Source organism: Sorex fumeus, unplaced genomic scaffold (assembly GCF_029834395.1).
Source record: "Sorex fumeus unplaced genomic scaffold, SorFum_2.1 ptg000153l, whole genome shotgun sequence".
NCBI lineage: Eukaryota > Metazoa > Chordata > Mammalia > Eulipotyphla > Soricidae > Sorex > Sorex fumeus.
The window spans coordinates 2,265,780-2,285,997 of record NW_026606210.1 but is presented as its reverse complement, the minus strand read 5'-3'; the positions used below and the strand labels follow the sequence as shown (position 1 = coordinate 2,285,997).

At 65.3% G+C, this 20,218-nt stretch overlaps 2 protein-coding genes across 3 annotated transcripts in view; one reads left to right on the top strand and one right to left on the bottom strand.

Annotated features, from left to right (window-relative positions):
• Positions 1-20,218, top strand: part of MPPED1 (metallophosphoesterase domain containing 1) — a 225,515-nt gene that overhangs the window by 15,366 nt on the left and 189,931 nt on the right. The window contains exons 4-6 of one of the 2 annotated variants that reach the window (XM_056107025.1): positions 4,979-5,094; positions 5,426-5,539; positions 5,801-5,935. In XM_056107025.1, coding sequence (XP_055963000.1) covers positions 4,979-5,094; positions 5,426-5,539; positions 5,801-5,919 — 349 coding nt within the window. In that variant the 3' untranslated portion in view covers positions 5,920-5,935. Of the gene's footprint in view, positions 1-4,978; positions 5,095-5,425; positions 5,540-5,800; positions 5,949-20,218 lie in introns of those variants that run through there. The other variant, XM_056107023.1, reaches the window with a different exon arrangement.
• EFCAB6 (EF-hand calcium binding domain 6) overlaps positions 9,116-20,218 on the bottom strand; it is an 86,232-nt gene continuing 75,129 nt past the window's right edge. The window contains exons 26-33 of the mRNA XM_056107080.1: positions 17,316-17,543; positions 13,387-13,612; positions 12,883-12,911; positions 12,848-12,852; positions 12,275-12,405; positions 10,049-10,233; positions 9,402-9,551; positions 9,116-9,238 (exon numbers count right to left, since the gene is read on the bottom strand). Coding sequence (XP_055963055.1) covers positions 9,116-9,238; positions 9,402-9,551; positions 10,049-10,233; positions 12,275-12,405; positions 12,848-12,852; positions 12,883-12,911; positions 13,387-13,612; positions 17,316-17,543 — 1,077 coding nt within the window. The remainder of the gene's footprint in view (positions 9,239-9,401; positions 9,552-10,048; positions 10,234-12,274; positions 12,406-12,847; positions 12,853-12,882; positions 12,912-13,386; positions 13,613-17,315; positions 17,544-20,218) is intronic.

The window sequence follows — 20,218 nt, the reverse complement described above, 5'->3', positions numbered from 1 at the left end:
GTGATGTGTGCGCATGTTGTAATGTGTGTGCACGTGATGTGTGCACGTGTGATGTGTGGGATGTGTGTGCATGTGACACTTGTGCCTATGCTGTCTGTGCATGTGACATGTGTACATGTGATATGTGTGCCTGTGGTGTGTGTGCGTGTGTGATGTGTGTGCCTGTGACATGTGCACACATGACTTGTGTGTGACGTGTCTGTGATGTGTGTGCACATGATGTGTGCACGTGTGATGTGTGTGCCTGGGGCGTGTGTGCACATAATGTGTGTATGACGTGTGTCTGTGACGTGTGTGCATGTGTAACGTGTGCGCGTGACGTGCACGTGACGTGTGCACATGTGAGGCTGTTGTCTGGCCCGTCCCCGGCCCTCAGTCCCCGTGTCCCCGGCTGTGAGCTGCGGACCCGCAGGCCCCGGGTGCCCCTCAGGGCGGCCGAGCGCCCCAACCAACGGCCGCCCCAGGCACCTTCCTGGCACCGCCCGAGGCCCACGTTTCGGCCCAGCTGGGGTGCGAGACCCCGGGAGTGCGGCCGGGCCCCTGCCCCGCCAGGCCCCACCGCAGCCCCAAGTTTCCGTCTCAGCAGGTCTCGGCTCCTCCTTTGAAATACCAGAACCGGCGGAGCAGATGGGCCCGGCGGCTGCCAGCTCCCCCTCCCCCCGCCGCCTCCTTTTTTAAAAATCAAGGCCGTTTCCAGTTAAACGAGAACAAAAACTGCATCCAAGCCCATAAATGAATGCGGCACGGGGAGGGTTTTTTTACACGCAGGTTTGGTGACAGCTGAGACTTCCTCTCGCTGGCACTTGGTCCCGCCTCCTTCCAGAGACGCCCGAGAAGGCGCTTTGCCCAGTGGGCGCCTGGGGGGGCACCGACGCCTCGGGGGCCCTGGGGGGCCAAGTACACGCCAAGGGGGGCTCCTGCGCCCCCAGCCTGCGAGGCTGCTGAGAGGAAAGGAGCTTGGCGTTTGGCGTTGGGTTGGGCTCGGGGGTCACCGCGGGGGGTGTGGGACTGGCCCCTGCGTTGTCCCCTGGCCTGAGGCTGGCCCCTGCCGCTGGCCCCTGCCCTCGAGGCAGCGGGATCCTTCAGGAAGGCGCAGGAGGGGGCTGGGCTGTCCGGGGCCCTGGCCTGCCTCTCCAGAGACGCCCCCGCTGGCGCCGTGGGTGCAGGGGTGCAGACAGAGGCTGGAAGATGGGCAGAGGCCAGCTCTGTGCCCACTCGGCCCCCGGCTCCGGGCAAAGCTCAGGCACGTCTGGGGCGCGACCCCCCAGCACCTCGTCCCAGATCATTTGCGTTTTCTCTGAAGGAAAAGAAAAAAATTTGTGTTTTGTTCTGGGGTCACACCCAGTGATGCTCAGGCTGACCCCTGGCTCTGCACTCAGGACTCCCTCTGGGCAGGGCTCGGGGGACCTACAGGATGCCGGGGATCGAACCCGGGTCGGCTTCGTTCAAGGCAAATGTCCTCCCTGCTGTACTATGGCCCCAGCCCCAAAGAGAAAGAAGATTTTGACGGGTGACTCCCAGGCAGTGCTCGAGAAGCTGAGACTCTTCCCGGGCCCTGCAGTCCAGTGCTCGGCGCCTGGAGCCTCCCCCCTGCCCCAGTCTGGCTCAGCTCCACTTAGCCTGGGCCCGCCCAGCTCTGTGGGGCTGCAGCCCAGCATGGGGGGCAACCGCCGGGACCCCCATTTGCAGGGTCTCAGGTGGACCCCCACACCCCGTGCCCTGTCGAGGTCCCCGTGCCCAAGCCCATTCCTGGCCCTGCGGGCAGCGTCTCCTCACCCCTGCAGGCTGGGGGAGTGGGTCCCCTGCTCCGGCACGTCCCCCCATCTCAGGAGGCCACCTCGTGTGTCCCCCGTGGTGCCTGGTCATGGTTCCTTTCCTCGGGCAGAGACAGACCCGCCTGGGTGGGGACCCAGTGGCCCCTGGGGCCTCCAGCTATGGGCAGGTGTCACCTGCCCCTTGGGAACAGGGAGACTCTCCCGGAAGCAGGGGTGCTGGCCCTGGACCCCGGGCTGTCCCGGCATCCACCCTCCACCCCAGGGCTGGCAGGGCAGAGGGGAGCGGGGGCCACGGCCCAGGAGTCCCTCCCCGCCACACCCTCAGGAGCTGGGCTGGGACGCCGAGACGGGGCTGGGGGCAGCGGCCTGTCCCAAGAGGTGCAGGTACACACAGCTGCACGCGGTCCACATGCACACAGAAACACGCTCCTGCACGCAACCCTACATGCAGTGCACACAATACAGTGCGTATGTGCGTGCACGAGGAAACAGGCCCACGCACTCGCATACCCCACACGTGCAGTGCACATCCTCCCCTGCACACGTGCAGACACGTGTACGCACGCAGAGAGACACAGACACACACGGTGAGCACACATGCAAACACACAGGCAGGTGCACGTACACACCTGCATGTGTGCAAGCACCGGGGCACAGAGCCTTGCACACACGCACAGGGCACGCGCGAGCACGTGTACACGGACACAGACACACATGCATAGTACACGGGCGCATCCGTGTACACGTTTGTACCCAGGGGCACGCATGTACAAGGCACATTGTGCAATGTGTGCATGTAGTTGTGTGTGTGTGTGCACACAGGCATGGTGCATACACACGTGTACACGCACACATGACTGCATGTGCACATTGACGCACATGAGGCCCCTCCCGTCCGTCTCCTGCGCCCTCCTGCTCTGTCACCCCTGGCAGGGCGAGTGTTTGACCGGCCCGGGGCAGGCTGGCCCGTGTCACCGGGGGGTGGGACCTCCTCCCCCGCCCCCACAGCCTCAGCCAGGGGCTCCCACGGGAGGGGCAGGCAGGGCGCCCCAGCAGTGCCGCTGGAGACAGGGTCAGGGTGAGAGGTGAGGGTCAGGGGTGACGGGTGACGCTGAGGGGTGAGAGGTGAGAAGTCAAGGATGAAGGTTGAGGGGTGAGAGTTGAGGGGTCAGGGGTGAGTGCTGAGGTGAAAGGTGAGGGGAGAGGGGAGAGGTCTGCAGCTCGACTCTGCGCCTTCAGCCTCAGTTTCCCCAGGATGGGGGGCTCGTGGCCGCCCTGGGGTGCTGGTGGGGGCGGGAGGCCGGCTTGTGCCCTCAGGGCGCTGCTGGGGAGACTGAGGCCAGCCCCCACCCCCTTTCTCACGGGACTTGTGAGGGTCTGAGGGCAGCAGAGTCCTGTGGTCCCACAGGGCAGGGGGGGGCGGGCTCTGCTCTCCTGCCTGCCTGCTCCCCTCTGGCTCTTCCCGAGCGAGCGCCCGGAGCCATCCTCTCTGGGGGACGGACCCAGGGGCCATCCCACCAGGGCCAGTCTGTGGGCCTTGGGAGGCTCAGCCTGGCTCCTGGTGCCTGGAGGGCATCGGGGAAGGCTTCCTGGAGGAGGTGGCCTTGGCAGCCAGGCTGGGGTTGGGGAGAGGCTAGGAAGGGTGTTTCGATGGCTGGAGTAGCATAAGCGAGAGGCAGGGGGCCGGGCCGTGGGCGGGACACAGGGTGGACCTGAGCACAGGCCCCGTTGCTGGGGGGACCCAGTGCGGAACCCTTGGTGGGTGCTCCCAGAGCCGGCAGGACAGAGTCCACAAGCGTTGGGGTCCCGGCCCAGAGGCTTTGGAGACCGCAGGAGGCTTGAGGGGCCGCGGGCCGTGTCCTTCCTGCCCAGCCAGGCGCCTGCTGTGTGTGCTCAGACGCCCGTGCGCCCTCTCTGTGCCCGGGCCTCCTCGCTGCAGTTGGGGTGTGGCCCAGCCCCGGCCTCCGCCCCCCCCCCCCCCCAGGATGGGGTGGCCGTGCCTGCAGCCTGCTGGGTGCCGGAGCCCCTCTCCCCCATCCCCTCGAGGCCCGTGGCACGCGGTCGGGGGTCACGCGTCTGGGCTAAGCGGCTTAATTAGAGGGGCCCCAGGTCAGCAGCGTCGCGGAGAGGCTGTTAAGGGGTTAACCTGGGCGCGCTCGCAGCGTACTCGGTGCTCTGTTAAAGTTTGAATTAATTTTTCCCATGGGTTTGTTCACATTCTAATTTTCAACTAAATGAGACATCTGTTTCAGAAAAGGAAAATTTGCTCTGGTTGCCATAGCAACTGCCGTTCTGTAAGAAAATTATTCCGATGGTTCCTCTCGAGCGGGAAGACAGAAGCCCGGGACGGGCAGCCGCCCCCCGCGCCCCTCTGCGGGCTGGGACAGGCCCCGCGGGGGGCGCGGGCACGGAGGGCCGTCCCCAGCGTCCTGGCTCAGGCCTGGGTCTCGCCGTCCCCGTGGGCGGGCCGGGGAGGTCCGGCGGGACCAGCTCAGCGTGCCCGGCCCCCTGAGGCCGAGAGCCCTCCTGCCCCAGTCTGGGCTCACCCACTCCCCCCCACCCCGTGGCCCCCCATCCTAGAGGTCCCGGGGAAGCCACCCAGTATCTCCAGGACACCCACAATTCCAGTCACAGGGGCCATCCCTAGCGATGCTGGGTCGGGGGAGTCCCAGCCTGGTGAAGGCTTGAACCCCGTCTCCCTCCATGGGGTCCCCGGGCAGACCCGCCCCGCACCCCTCCCCGCTGTCCTGCTCAGGGCCCACCTCGAGTGGCCTTGCGTGGGCTGTTCCTCCACCCATGGGCGTTCCTACATCTCCCCTGCACCCCAGGGTGACCACCCTCCAGCCCCCCGTTACCAGGCCCCAGTTTGGGGAACACTGAGCAGGGGGGGAACCAGGCCAGGCCCCCAGGATTTAACCCTCGAGTGACACTGCCCCCCACCCCCTTTCCGCAGGGAAGGTTGGGGGCCCCGGTGGGGGGGCAGGTGGGGGTGACGGACGGGGCTGGCGGTGACCGTACACTGAAGGGCTGAGACTGGGGGTCCGACTCGGACCCTGGCCACCTCTGTGTCGCGGAGACCCCGCCACCTGCGGCCCTGGCCTGGCCCCTGAGCCCGTGTCCCCCTCCCAAGCCTGTGTCCCTCCCTGAGCCCGTGTCCCCCCCCCCCCCGAGCCGTGTCCCCCCTGAGCCTGTGCCCCCCGCAGGCAGCCCTGGTTCTACGGCTGGGGCTTCAACCTCCCGCGGGGCCAAGCGCTGCTGGAGAAATGGAACCTGATCCCCGAAGGTGTGGACGTGCTCATCACGCACGGGCCGCCGCTGGGTAGGTGGGCGCGGGGCAGGCGGGGGGGGGGGGGGGGGGCCGCAGCCTGTCCTGCACTGGAGCCCTCGTGGCCACTGGCCAGGACGGACCAGTGCAGGGGCGGGGCCTGAACACCCAGGTGGGTGTGGGGGGTGCCGGGCCCCTGTCCTGGGGGGTGGGCGGGGAAGGGTCCCCCCCGCGGTCCTGGTCCTCTTGGTGTGCCTTTGAGGGGTCTTTGGGGAGGGGGCTTCACTCTTCTGGGTCAGCTGATCAGGGGCGGGGCTGGGGGCTCCAGATCGCCCACCTTGGGGCTTGGGGGCCGCCGCGGGCGACGCCTGCCGTGTCCCCGCAGGCTTCCTGGACTGGGTCCCCAAGAAGATGCAGCGTGTGGGCTGCGTGGAGCTGCTCAACACGGTGCAGAGGCGGGTCCAGCCGCGGCTGCACGTCTTCGGCCACATCCACGAAGGTCAGCGGCGGGACGGGCAGGGCCGGGGCGGGGGCCTGGGGGGTGTCCCGCGCCCCTCCGAGGCTCGGGTCCTGGTGCGGGGACCCCCGCGTGGCAGGATGGGGTCGCTCACGGCTCCCTCCAGCCGCCCGCCCTGGGCTTTCCAGGCTCAGCCTCGGGGGTCACAGCCCGGGGGGTGCCGCAGGCGTGTCGCGGTCACCTCTCCTCACGGGCCTGGACACGCCCCGCAGCCCCACTGACCGGCCCGTGCTCGCTCCCCAGGGTACGGGGTCATGGCTGATGGCACCACCACCTACGTGAACGCCTCCGTGTGCACCGTCAACTACCAGCCCGTGAACCCCCCCATCGTCATCGATCTGCCCACGCCCCGGAACTCCTGACTGCCCGCCCGCCCCCCGCAGAGCCCCCCGCCGATGGGCCGACGCCGGGGACGGAAGCGCCACCCGCCTCCCCCCCGCGGCCCTCGCTGGACCCACCTCGCTGAGGGGGGCTTGGCCGGGGCCCCACAGCTCCCGGACACGGATCCTCCCTCCGGCTGAGGGCTGGCTGTGGGTGCGGGCGGGGGCCACCCCGGGGCCCGCTCGGCGGAGACCCTCTGACGGGGCGTTCAGGGACATCTCAGGAATTCGGGCTGCAGCTGGCCGGGCCCCCGCCTGCCTCGGGAGGGTCCCTGCAGGGCATTTGGAGGGACAGGGACTATGGCCTGGGTGGGCCCAGCACCCACCACTCACACCGAGCCTTGGGGGCGGTGACAGGAGCCACAGGGAGGCGGGACCAGCTGGGGGTCCCCAGACCCTGCCTCGTTCAGTGGAAGCCGGCGCTCTGCAGAACAGGGGGCTGGGGCAGCCAGGACCCCTTTATGTATCTGTACCCAAGTGGGTACAAAATCACCCCCCCACACGCACAACACACTGCACACACTCACACACCCTCACCCTCACACATCACCCACAGCCACACACACAGACCCTCACGCTCACAGTCACACGCGCGCGCGCACGCTCACAGATGCACACACCCACATACACACACTCACACTCATACACATCGAGACACACACAGACCCTCCTGCTCACAGTCACACATGCACACACACTCAGGCTCACACACCCACATCCACTCACACACTCGTACACACACGAAGACACAGACAGACCCTCATGCTCTCACATACATGCACACACTCGCACACCCATACTCACACATATACACGCACTCACACTCATACACATATACACGGAGACACCCAGAGCGCCTCATAAAATCACACATACAAATACGCTCAGATTCACACACCCACATACTCACACACACACCCCTGCCCCCTCCCGCTGTACCGAGTGCCAGTTCTGCCCGAGAGGCTGGGGGTCTCCCTGGGGGTCTCCCTGGCGAGTCCCGGTTTGTCTGCTGTGCCCTCAGCCCCCAGCACCCCGACCCCAACGGCCCCCTCTCGGGGGCGACACGCCAGCACTGGTCCCCTCCCCCCTCCCCCCGGGGTCCCCTGTCCGTCCCCGATGGCGGGGGGAGGGGGCTGCATCTGACGGGCCCGCGCCAAGGCTGCCGTGGCCGACTCTGCCTTTACTGAACGCCGAGATTTTCTGCCTTGTGGGTTCCCCGCCCCCCACCCGCATCTGTTTTTGGTTTTCAAACATTATGTTCCAAGAGCACCATTGCCTCGATGGCCGAGTTTTGGGGTGCGTCCCTCCAGGGCAGCCCCACGGGCACCTTCATCCTCCACAGCTGCCTCCCGGCTGCAGAGACGGGGAGACCAGAGAGGCAGTGACGGGGCGGGGACCAGAGGGACAGAGGCAGGACGGGAGCCTGTCACCCGCCCCGCACCCAGCGCTTGCTGCGTGCCCCGTTTGTTGGCGGGTTCTGTTCCAGACCCCCCGCCCCGCTTCCTGGGCCCAGTGGGTGGGTGCAGGTCTTCCCGCCCTTCTCTCTGGGGGGGGGGTTGGACACACGTGCACACAGGGCGGGGTGGGGGTGGGTGGGGGCATCTCTGAATTTCTATGCGGACCAGGATCTAGAGAGCTGGGTCTTCCTAAGGTACCTGCAGAATACGGTGTATTTTTATGTGGCAAAGAAGTTATGACGCAGCTGTCCCTTTAAGGGAGATTCATCCCGAGTCCTCGGCCGTGAAGACGGCGGCTCCTCCATCATTCTGGCATAACTTGATCGTGGCTGTCAGTTTTTTTGTCAAGCATGTCAGACAATAAAGTCTTTGTAAGAAGATCTAGGCATGCGTGTGTCGGGGTGGGTGTCCCCCAGGTGGCGCCGGGGAGGGACCCGGGGGGGACCTGAGGGGGACCAGGGGGTTCTAAGGGCCCACCTGCCCGCGTCTCCCACCGTCCCCAGGTGACCTTGGCTTCGGTGGTGGCCTGGTTGGCCCGGCCCGTGCCAAACTGAGAGTATGGCGGGCCCCAGTCATGAGCTCCCCACACGACGGAGTCCTGCCACCGCCCCACGTCCGTCCACTGACCTGCTCAGTCTCCCAGCACGGCCTCTCACTGGCCACCGGCCCGTCATCTGCCAGTCTGCTCAACACTCAGTGACCCACCCACCCACCCATCCACCCAATCAACCTTCCACCCACCAATCACATACCCACCCACCTATCCACCCACTGACCCATCCGTCCATCCATCCATCATCCACTGATCTGTCCATTTATCCCTCATCCAGCCATCCTTTTTGTCCATCCATCCATCCATCCATCCATCCATCCATCCGTCTCCATCCATCCATCTGTCCATCCATCCAAATTCCATCCATCCATCCATTATCCATCTGCCCATCCATCCATCCATCATCCACCCATCATCCATCCATCCATCTGTCCATCCATCCGTCCATCCATCCATCCATCCATCCAGCCATCCATTCACACCCCCCCAGCCAACTGGGGTACAGGAGCCCCCGTGGCATTGCCCATGTCCAGTCCCCCGAGAGTCCAGCTCTCCCTGCATGCAGAAACCCAGGACTCACGGGGACAAGAGTGACCTCGCAGCCATTGTTATGGGAAGGGTTGCCAGGGTGGGGGCCTCCCAGGGTCTAAGGGGGAGGGGCTTCAGCAGTCCTGACGCGGGCCCGGGGCTACTGGCCCCAACTCTCCCTAGAAGCCTCTGGCCACACACTCCGGCAGCTCCCCAGCCTGTCGCTCCTGGCCCTCAGAGCCTTCCAGAGGGCAGTGGACTCTCCCCTCCTGGCTGCTTCCCGAGGGGTGGGGAGGGGGTGGGGCTCATGACGCTGGGGCATGTCTGCCACGTCCACAGGTGGCCAGGTCACACCTCCGGACACCCCAGTTCCTAGGCAGGTCCCCTCGGCGGCTCTTTCAAAGTGTCACAGACATTCCTGCAAAGATCAATATTTTTATTTGCTCAAATGACGTGGGGAGGGGAGCCTGAGGCTCGGGGGTGCCCACGGGCGGCGGGGGCGCAGGGCACCAGGCCTGGCCTCCGGCGCCCAGCTCGGGGTTCAGCAGGGTAGGGCGCATGCGGCGCTGCAGACGCCGGGAAGGTTCTGGAAGGCCCCGGGCATGCTCTGCTGGTCTGGGAGCGAGCCCGGCCGCGGCGGCTACTGGAGGAAGGCGCGCAGGAAGTCGTTGTAGGGGACCAGGGCGGACAGGCCCCGGTCGTAGTACTCGAGCACGTGGAAGAGCTCCTCCTCCGTCAGGTTGATGCTGTACTGCCGCAAAACCTGCAGGGGGCGCCGTCCTCAGCCCCGCGGCCCCTCCCGGGCAAGGCCTCGGGAGGGGAGGGGGTCAAGCCCTGGCCGGCACTGGGGGTCTAGGGGCCTGGCGCGGGGTGGCAGGAGCGGCCCAGCATCCCCGGGCGGGTGGGCGCGGTGCCGGGGGCAGTACCTTGCGGAAGTCCCCCACGCTCAGGAAGCCGCTGGCGTCCTGGTCGTAGCTCTTGAAGGTCCTGCGCATGGGCCGCCAGCAGTGCATGATCTTGGGCTGGATCCGCAGCAGGGCGGAGTAGAACGACGAAGTCTCGGTGCCAGCTTCTTTCTGGAACCAAACCAGACCCCGAAAGCCCACGGGGCAGGGCATGAGGAAGGTGCTGAGAGGGGGAGGCGGAGGCTGGAGGCTCCCACAGGCGACCTCCTGATCCGTGGGTGGGGGGTCTGTGGACAGTCCTCACCACCAGGCCATTCTGCAAGCCCTCACCATCAGACCGGCACGCAAGCCTCCACCATCAGATCAGGACACAGCCCTCGCCATCAGACCCACACGCAGCCCTTGCCATCAGACCAGCCTGCAAGCCCTCCCCATCAGACCAGCTCCCCCACGTCACACGCACCAACACGGACCACCCTGTGTGTGGACGTGCATGTCTCTAGAGGGCCCGGGCCTGGCTCACGGGAGGAGGTAACGCAATGCTACGAGCTTGGTGTCCGCGGGTCTCGCCGCACACACGTCACAGGTGCGCCCAGGTGCTGGCAGAGGCCTGGGGCCTGTGCGTGTGACAGGGGGCACGCAGGGCTCCAGCGGGCGGCCCCACGTACCATCTTGTGCGCGTTCTGGATCTTCATGCGCTGCATGAGGGACGTCTCCCGGGCCCGCAGCAGGAGGACGCAGCTCTGGATGAAGTCACAGTAGGCGAAGCGGCCGTTGTCCTTGAAGTCGTACTTGGCGGCCAGCTGCTGGCTCTCCTCCTTGCTGACGTCCAGGCCGTATTTCTCCACGAGAGCTGAGAGACAGAGACGCGGGGTCGGCCGGGGCCGGGCGCGCCTTCATCTGTTTCCGGCCCTCGCCGGGTCCTCGCTCCCCGGGCTCACGGCTGGAGGCTGGACAGACCCAGGAGACAGGACGGAAGGACAGACGGGGTGGTGGGATCTCAGTGCGGTCACTGTGCCACATGGCTGGGGCGGGGACGCACGCCCTGTATCTCAGGGCTCCTGTCCCCCGGCAGGGCCTGGAAGGACGAGGTTGGGCAGCGGGTTCAAGTGAGCGGGGCTGCAGAGCCAGCACGAGGGACGCGACCGTCAGCGCAGGCGCCAAGACCCATGTGTGCAGAGGGCAGCTGGGCTGCAAGTGGCCAGGGCCAGCGCCCCCAGGCTGCGTCCGGAGGCCCATCCGGCCCTTCCTTCCTCTTCCCCTTTGCCACAGCCGGTCTCACTGCACGAGGAGGGAAGATTACGGCGTCTTTCTCCTGCCGACTTAATTTTCTTTACAAAAATTCCTTCAAGGTTCTTTTAGTTTGCTGCAAATTTTCATTTCAAAGTTTTTTTTTTTGCTTTTTGGGTCACACCCAGCGATGCTCAGGGGTTCCTCCTGGCTCTGCACTCCGGAATCACTCCTGGCGATGCTGGGGGGACCCTACGGGATGCCGGGGATCGAACCCGTGTCAGCTGCAAGCAAGGCAAACACCCTCCCCGCTGTACTATTGCTCCAGCCCCCTTCATTTCAAAACAAATTTTTTTAAAGCTGTGGTATAGAATTCCACAGTGCGTGCACACACCATATGCACACACTTGAACACACACCCATGCACGTGCGCACTCACACATATGCACACATACGCACACTCGCACACACACACATACGTACACACATGCACATGCACACTCAGATTCATGTACGCACACACACACTGACACACGCACACACTCGTATACACCCATGCGCGTGCACACACACACACACACATACACACACACACACACACTACCCATTCTCCCCTAAGTGGCTTGCTTGGCTGTTTCAGTGTCTCAGTGGAGGTAGCCGCCTGGCACCCGGCCATCACTGCAGGGTCAGGGCAACAGCACAGGCCATGGTGCATGGACCTGACCCAAATTCAGTCCTTGGTACCACCCAGCTTGATGAGCACTGCGGGGCATAGTGCCGAAGGCCCTGGAACACCGCGGGGGTGGCCGGGGTGTTCCCCAGAATGCAGGCGGGACCCAACAGCGACTCCTCAGGCCCAGCGCTGAGCCTCCAGCTCGGGCAGCCCTGGGCCGGGCTCCGTGCACTCCCACCTGTGATGACCCCCGGGGCTGGGGTGTCTCTGGCTTCCAGGCTCTGCAGGTTTTCCTGGGGCTCCCATCACCCCCCCCCCCCCATGGAGGAGGTCCCCTGTGCTCCTGAGTCTGTCCGAAGGGTCTGAGGTTGCTGATCGGCTTTGAGATTCTGCACGCAGACCCGGCTCCCGGCTCCCTGCCCGGCTACTCGGGCCTCTTACTCCATCCCTAGTGCGGCTGTTATACCGCTGTCATGAGCTGATTGATATTAGCATCTCCAGAAAGAAACAAAACAAACACACTGACCCCTGGAAAAGGGTCATAAGCGTGCTAAGAAGGGGCCGGGGGCCAGAGCGACAGTCCAGCAGGTAAGGCATTTGCCTTGCAAGTGGCTGACCCAGGTTCGATTCCCAGCATCCCATGTGGTTCTCCGAGCACCGCCAGGAGTAATTCCTGAGTGCAGAGCCAGGAGGAACCCCTGGGCATCGCCGGGTGTGACCCAAAAAGAAAAATCAACACCAAGAACGGGCCAGTCATGGGGCCTTGCAGCAGACGAGATTCACAAGGCCCGAAGCCGTTTCCTGTGAGGTAAAACTGGGGGGATTTCCACGCTGGCAGTGAGCCTGGGGGGGCAGCCTGAGGGGGGGCGGCCCGTTCCCACCCACCGTCTGCAGCCCTCGGGCCCTTTCCCAGCCGCACTCGGGCAGGCCTGTCTGTCCCCGGGCTGGTGCGCACGGTGCCGGCCCCGAGTTACCGGGCTGGGGGACGGACCCAGGAAGTCGGCCGTGCTGACGTGGCCCAGCCGGTCGGCGTCCCTGTCCTTGCAGTCCTTCAGGAACTCCCGCCAGCAGCTCCTCATCTTCTGGCGCAGCCTGTTCTCCAGGGGCTCGCAGTTCTGCAGGCTCCCGGCCAGGGAGGCGGCGCCCAGGGCGCTCTGCAGGGACGCGGGGCGCCGTCAGCAGGGGTCAGCGGGGGTTTCCCTCCCGGGGCGAGGCGGGCCAGGCCAGTGGACCCCAAATGGTTTGGGGACAAAGCACAGGAAGGGCCCTTCCCAAAACACATGTGCGGGGGCAGGTGTGTCGTGTGTACGAGGGCGTGTGTTCGCACATACAAATGTGTCTTCATACACGTGACATGTACAAATGTGTGTGTTCATAGGTATAAGTGCATGTGTCCGTGTGCTCATGTATGCAAGATGCACACAGATGCTCGTGTGTGCGTGTTGCGTGCACAGTTACACACGCTCTGGGCACAGCCGCCCTTCCTAAGGCCGCCCCCACCCGGCAGGACACAGTTCTTGTTTTCTTACATTTCCTCTTTGAAACGGGGGCGGGCAGGGGGGACTGGGGCTCAGGCAGGCCCCGCATGGCCCCCCACACACTGCCTGGCGTGAGCGTGAGCTGTGAGGCTGTCGTGGGGGTGTCCCTGGCTCCTGAGCTCTGGGGGGGGCCCTGAGTGCATTTCACGTGACCCAGACCCCCTCCCCCTGGCGGCCCCCGTGTGCAGGGGCTGTGTGTGCCCTGGCTGTACTCGTGATCTGCACCCCACCCCCACCCCATTCCCTCTCTGTCAGCAGCCCCCCCACCCCGCCCAAGCCCCCGGAACCAGGCTCCTGCCACTCACCAGCCCCACGGAGGGCTCAGGGTGACCTCACTGACCCCCCTTCTTTCCCGTTCGGGATTCGAACTCCTGGCTGTGCTCCGCGGCCCCTCGTGGGGACGGCGCCCGGCTGCCCCGTCTTCGGCACCCCCGGGGGCTCGGGTTACTCCTGGGGGTGCTCCTGGCGCCTGCATGCCCGAGGCGGGAGCGGGCGGGGCAGGGGTGTGCGCTGGGCCCCCCTCCGCCCTCCTGCTCACCTTTCGGGTGCCCGCGCCCCGGGACACTCACGCTGGGTTCACTCTGCGTCTTGAGCCCGGCCCGCGGGTCCCGCTCGGCGGGCGACGTCACGGCCAAACTGCCGAGGCTGTCGGGGACGCTGCTGCCCCGCTGGGCCCGCGTGGAGTCGCCCGGGGGCTGCAGGAACTTGTCGGAGCTGAAGCGGCGCAGGAAGTCTTGGTACTTGAGCCGGCCCTTGCTGCTGACCGGCAGCTCGGCCCAGAGCCTGTCGAACTGGCCGGGGACACGGTCAGGCGCGGGCCGCGGGCACAGGCCCCTGCCCCGCCCCAGGCTGACCCAGGTCTGCGCTGGACACTCCTAACCAGCGGGGCCTGGGTGAACGGGCGACAGGCGGGTCCCAGCAGCTGAGGGGTGAGGGGTGTGTGTGTGTGGGGGGGCGGGGGGAACGGCAGTGCCCAGTGAGGGTCGGCGAGGGGCCCAGGGTTGAGTCCACCTTGCGGCCCAGCATTCTCTGAGTCAGTCAGACAGGATGCGACCTGCGTCCAGCGTGGAACTGGGTGCCCTGGGACCCGCCGGGACCCCTCTGTCCCCAGGCCTGCCAACGCCGACTCCAGGATGCCACCCGCCCCCGGGTGGGCCCAGAGTCGGGCAGTGAGGGCCGAGGAGGGCGCCTGCAGGCCGGCTCTAGACTTTCTATCAGGGAGAGTGGTGGGCAGCAGGGGGCAGCAGGCCACTGTCCAGTGTCCCCAGCACAGGGTGTCACGGCCACACAGTCACCCCGGGCGCACGGCCCCCAGGAGGTACCCCGTGGACACAGGTCAGGGTCCAGGTGGACACAGAGGCCGGGGGGAGGGTGATGGGGACGCGCTGGGGTCAGGGGTCACACCATGGACAGTTGCCTCGGGAAAACCATCCCTAACAAATCACACGAAACAGGGGCGGCTTCAACGGGGCTGGTCGCCTCGGCAGCCCGGGCGAGGGAGGGGAGTGAGGCTGGGGTCAGTGTCAGGGGGCGGGGGCCTGGGGGTGGGGCAATCCTGAGTCAGGCACGGCCGGGTGTGGCCCAGATGGTGACCAGACCCAGGAGCCCAGCGGGAGCACGCACAGGACACGGCTCTGCCCTGACGCCGTCCGGCACCACTCGGCCAGCAGCTCGGGCTGTGACCACCTGCCCAGGGACAGAGCCACGGTCCCCAACGCGCAGGGGGCAGCTGGCAGACAGCCCCTCCCCAATCCCGACACCCATAGGCTGCGTCTAAGGCTCCCTGCTGGGGAGGCCACCAGCGGGCCACGGCTGGAGGGAAAAGGCAGGTGGACACCAAGACAGCTGGGCCCAGCTGACCCCGGCCCCAGAAGATGGTTCTGTGACAGGAAAGGCCCCCCGAGGGGTCTCGGGGCGCTAAGCCCACACGCAGTGTGAGGGCAGAAAACCCGATGCAACGCTGACTGGAGACAGACAAAGTGAAAGCGTAAAAGGGGAACGAGGAATGGCCCCGACACGGGGGGGGGGGGTGGGGGGGGCGGGGAGGGGGACGGCCGTGCAGGCCAAAGGGGGGTGGTCCCGGGCAGAAGCTGGGACCCCCGGAATGTTCGGGAAGGGGCCCCGAGCGCCCGCCACCCCCGGGGGACGATGGCTGCAGGCGTCTGTCTCTGAGCTGAAGTGGGACTCGAGGACTTTGAAACAAACCACTTGTCTGGGAATCGCTTCTTTTTGCATCTCCAAATGCTTTGTGGCTCCGAGAAGGGGCCCCAGAGGACGACGAGAGCCAGCTGGACCACTATCGCCACCCACCTTGGGGGGGGCGTGCCCCCAGAGAGAAGGCAAAGCCAGTGACGGTGAGACACGGGGCCAAGCTCGGAGAGAGCCGGGGCGAGAGCCAGACGCAGCCGAGCCCCGGGCCGGGCTCTGAGGAATGAGCAGGAGGGAAGGCCGGGACAAGAGCGGGAAGGAGGGAGGAAGGGAACGCGGGAGGCGATTACCCACAATTTTATGCTAATGCATCTGAAGACTCAGAGAAAGGTAAGACAATCTGCTGTCTAAACACACACACACACACACACACGCACGCACGCACACACGCACACACACACATGCGCGTGCGCACCACTAACACCGACACAAAAGAAATTCTGGAGAGCTTTGGACCAGGAAAAGGACAGAACTCAAGATTTAAGGTCCACGCAGGGGCCTCGGGCCTGGACGCCACCCTCTGCCCCTCAGGAGGCTGGGCAGGGTCTCCTCTGCACACGGCCCCCGTCCTTCAGGCTGCAGGTACTCACGGGGGTGTCCAGACAGACACACAGACACACAGACACGCAGCTTGGTGCCGAAGAATGTGCTAGAACCTCCCAAGAAGCTGGATGGCCTGAGAGGCAGGGCCAGGGCAGAGGGGGCGGCCGCAGGTGACCTGGCCTGAGGAGACAAGGCCAGGGAGGAGGTGTGGGGGGGGTGTCGCTGGGGTACCCGTTCCAGAGGGGAGGTCTGTCCCTGGGGGCCCGGCCCGTCCCTCCTCGTCCACTTAGGCTGACTTTTCTCCCGCCCTTCCCTCGCCTCCCCTCCGGGCTGCCCGGGAAGCCCCCCGCCACCTCTGCTGGGCTTGGGTTTCTTCCCACCCACCCTCTCAGGAGCCCGGGGTCCCCAGGGATGCCGCTTGCGCTTCCCCAGCTCGAGCACAAGACACGCTACCACGGGGCCCCGAGCGGGCCACACGGCACACGCGGCCAGAGGCCCCGGGCCCTGCCTGCCGCGTCCCTGCTCCCGCCCGCTTTTCCAGAAGGCGGCGTTTAAAAATAAGCGCTTCTCGGGCGGGGGGCGGGGGACGCCTTCTGCGTGGACAATTAGAATCAGATTCCCGTCTACGAAAGCCCGCTCAGCCTCACACCGGGCGCCGTGTACCTATAATTAGAGTCACATTTTACTCATTTAGATGAAATGAAAAATCTGTATTAGTAAAGCCTTTATTAGTCGGCCCCATGGAGTAATAATGTGACTGTATTAATTTCAGGGGCTCCCACCCACCCGCAGGAAGGGAACGCTGTCTCCCCACGGGCTGCAGGCGCTGCGGGGGGCGGGGCGGGCAGAGATACTACAAAGGTGCCGCCCGAGGCCAGCCTGGGGACGCGACCGGGCCCATCACGCAGCCTTCCCACTCACGGGCATCAAGACACCACAGAAAGGACTCGGGGTGGGGGCGTGGGGAAGAGCAACGCCCCCACCCTGCACTGGGAGTGTCGGGGGCACTCTGGCTACTCCTCTGGGGCACAGTGACCTGCCACGAGACCCCTGAGGTGCCTCAGCCGCTCAGCCCTGAGCCGTCTGGGGCGGGGTGGGGGTCCCTCTCCCGGACTTGCTGAGTGCCCGCTTGGAACAGGTGACCCAGGGTCAGGGCTGCTAGTGTGGCCATGAGGTCAGTGGGCGGGTGGCCAGTGCTCAGATGGACGGACAGATGGACGGGCCGATGGGAGGTGTTCCTGGACAGCTGGGCAGCTGCCTGGGGGCCCAGATCAGGATGTCCACGGCCGAGGTGGGGGTGGGCTCGACGGAAGGGGCTGTGTCCAGCCGGGGGCCCTCAGGACTGGGGTGCCCAGGAGAAGGTGGAGTGGAACCAGGGCGGGAGGAGGGTGGGGTGGGGGCTCCTCCTGGCCGGCCCCCCCATGGGCATCTCCTTCCATTGTGCAGCCTGAACTCGGGCGAGGGTAGTTTGCCGGCTTTGTTTTTCTTTTTGGGTCCCACCCGGTGATGCTCAGGGGTTCCTCCTGGCTCAGCCCTCAGGAATTACCCCTGGTGGTGCTCAGGGGACCCTATGGGATGCCAGGATCGAACCCGGGTCGGCAGCGTACCGGGCAAACGCCCTCCCCGCTGTGCTATCGCTCGGCCCCAAGTCTGCCGGCTTTTCAACACGCAGCGCCTAAACCCGCACCCGCGACCCGAGACCCAGAGCCCAGAGGGCGGCAGGAGCCCGCGGCCGCGCCTCACCTGCTCGTCCGTCAGCACCTGCACGTGGCGGGTGCACACGGCCCGGAACTCGTCCCTGGACACGGTGCCGCTCCTGGCCGTGTCGAAGTTCTCCAGCTCCTGGGTGATGGCGTGCAAGTGGGCGGCCACGGCCCGGTGCAGCCGGCCCAGCAGCTCCGTGTGGGCCTGGTCCCTGGGCGAGGCGGGCCGCGGGTCTCGAGGCATCTTCTCGGCCCACTCGGCCGCGCTCTGGGCAGGACCCAAGGAGGACAGCCCGGTCACTGGGCAGCGGCTCCCCGCCAGGAGCCCTGCCCGCCCGCCGGGTTCTGGCGCCCACAGGAAGCTGTCCCTCCTCTGTCCCCCTGAGCCGGGTGGGGGGCGCGCCTGCAGCACCCCACACTGGCTAGCTGAGGCCCAGCGCTGAAGGGCCACTTCCTGCGGGGCGGGGTGTGGACTCACAGAAGTGGGGACTGGGTGTGGCTGTGTCCGGAGAGTTGCCAGTGGACACGGGCAGAGACGGCGCAGTAGAGCTGGACCCACAGACCCATGGGGCAGCCTGGCCCTTGGCACCCCCCATCCCCCCCCCCCCGCAGCCAAGCACCTTTCGTTCCATCCCCACGGCCGGGGACGGGAGACTGACCCGAGAGACGCTCTCTGGGATGAACCTCCGAACCTTCCCTTCACCCCTGTCCCCAGGGAGCAGAACCGGCCGGAGCAGGGAGAGGCGCCCCGTGCAGGAGGGAGCGTGCAGGCTGGGCTGGCTGGGCCGGCCTCCGCCTCCCTCCTGTTCCCGAGCAGGCCGGGCCCGGGCCCCCAGCAGGGAGTCGTGCAAACTGTGCCAGGAACGGGGACCGTTTCCCAGCCCTAATTAGAAACACGCGGTGCAGGAACGGAGATGCCAAAATTCAGCCTCCATTAGCAAAGCCCGAACCGGGGCAGGGAAGCCCAAGAGAAAGGGCAAAGGCCGTTAAAATCTGCACCACCGTGGGCGACGGGAGGACGTGACCTTCCGGAGCTGTCCTCACCCCCCAACCAGCCAGATTAATCCCAAGCCCCGCTGGGACCCAAGATACCGATAAACCTGAAAACCACGGCCAGCATCCTACTGCCACAACGCGATAAAGACACCTTGAGAAAGAAAACCAGACTTGGGGGCCGGAGCGAGAGCACAGCAGGGAGGGCATTTGCCTGGCACACGGCTGACCCGGGTTCGATCCCCGGCATCCCATAGGGTCCCCGGCGCACCGCCAGGAGTGATTCCTGAGCGCAGAGCCAGGAGAAAGTGCCAAACACCAGAAGGGCAAGGCTGGCCCCCTAGAGCCCCCCACTCCTGTAGGCCAGTGGCCCATCCGTGAAACAGTGAGAGCAGGAAAGGTAGAAACACGGAGTTGGCGCCTCTGTCGCCAGCGAAGGCCGCGCACAGCAGCTCCAGCGAGGCCTTGACACGGGCCAGCCGGCCGCCTGGTGGCCGCGGCTGGGCCCCAGCACCCACTCTTGTTCCTCTGATTTGCGCTCTACCTCGGCCCGCGGGGGCCAGGCTGGCTCAGGGGTGGGAAGCGTCTCTGTGAGAGAGAGTCGGACCCTCTGCGGGCACTTGTTGGGGCTCCGGTCGAAGGAAGAAAACGACACCAACAGTCTCGGGGGATACAAGCGAAGGCTCAGTGTCGGAGATATGGTTATGAAACTGGGAAAAATATCAAAAACAACCAACCAGGACAGCGGCTGGATTCAAGTGAAAATGACCAACCCCCGACCCACCCAAACAAAACAAACGATGGAGCCGGAGCAATAGTATAGCGGGGAGGGCGTTCGCCTTGCACTCGGCCCACCCGGGTTCGATTCCCAGCATCCTATAGGGTCCACCGAGCACCACCGGGTGTGACCCAAAAAGAAAAAAAAATCATCAAACAAAATCAACAAAACCCAGCCCCAGCCCACGTTGCCATGGTGATTATGGGTTATGGCGGGACTAGGGGCCGTGGGGGGACCCCCATTGCTGACTGCATCAGCAGTCACAGCCGTCGAGGTGGCTAAGGGTCACTTCTAGGCTCGGGGGGCTGGGCAGGAAGGAAGCGGGGACAGAGGGTCGCCTCACTGCGCGGGGCCCACGCTGCGCCCCAGGCCAGTGCCTGCAGCTGGCTGGCCACCCGTGTCCCCAGCTCACGGCACAGTGCTCGGGGTGGCCCGAGTGGCGGCTGCCGACCAGCTGGAGCGAGGAGACCGGCGTGCGGGAAGGACGGTTCCCTCCCCACGCCGGGCTCCGGCGCTCGGAAGGAGGCCGCCGCGTGTCCCTGGAACGTCCGAAGCCTCCCGGAGCAGGCGCCCAGCAGGTAGCACAGCGCCTAATTAGAAACGCGCGGTGCAGAAGCCCTCCGCTTCCTTTTCAAGAACAGTATAATTACTTCCAGGAATTGAAAAATTGCTTCATTTGATCAAATATTTTGATTAGCAAAGAAATTAATTGTACTGTATCTTCATTTGTATTTACAGTGAATAAATGAATGCTAAAAATAACAACAGCGGCAAAACTGCCTGTCAAAAAATAAAAAATAAAAAAGGCTAAAACATGGAGAAATGGGAGGGAAAGTGCACGGGAGACCGTGCGGGGTGACCCCGGCCCCGTGAGCCCACCCGCCACTGCCTCCCGCAGACAGGAGCCCCAAGGCTGCTTGTGGAAGAGAGGCAGTGACCCTGGAACCCCGTTTTCCTGGCACAAGACCAGCCCCTAATCCGGAACCCCTGGCACACAGTCTTCCTTCTGGGCAAGGGCTGGCGGGACCCTGAACATTCCAGAACTTCCTTCCGAAGGCTTCGACTTAACAGAATCAAGGCTCAATGAGACCCACTACTGGGGCACTGAGCGCCAGTACAGGCAGTCACTCCTCGCTGTGCCTCCTGCAGCCCAGCCCTAGCCAGGTCGAACT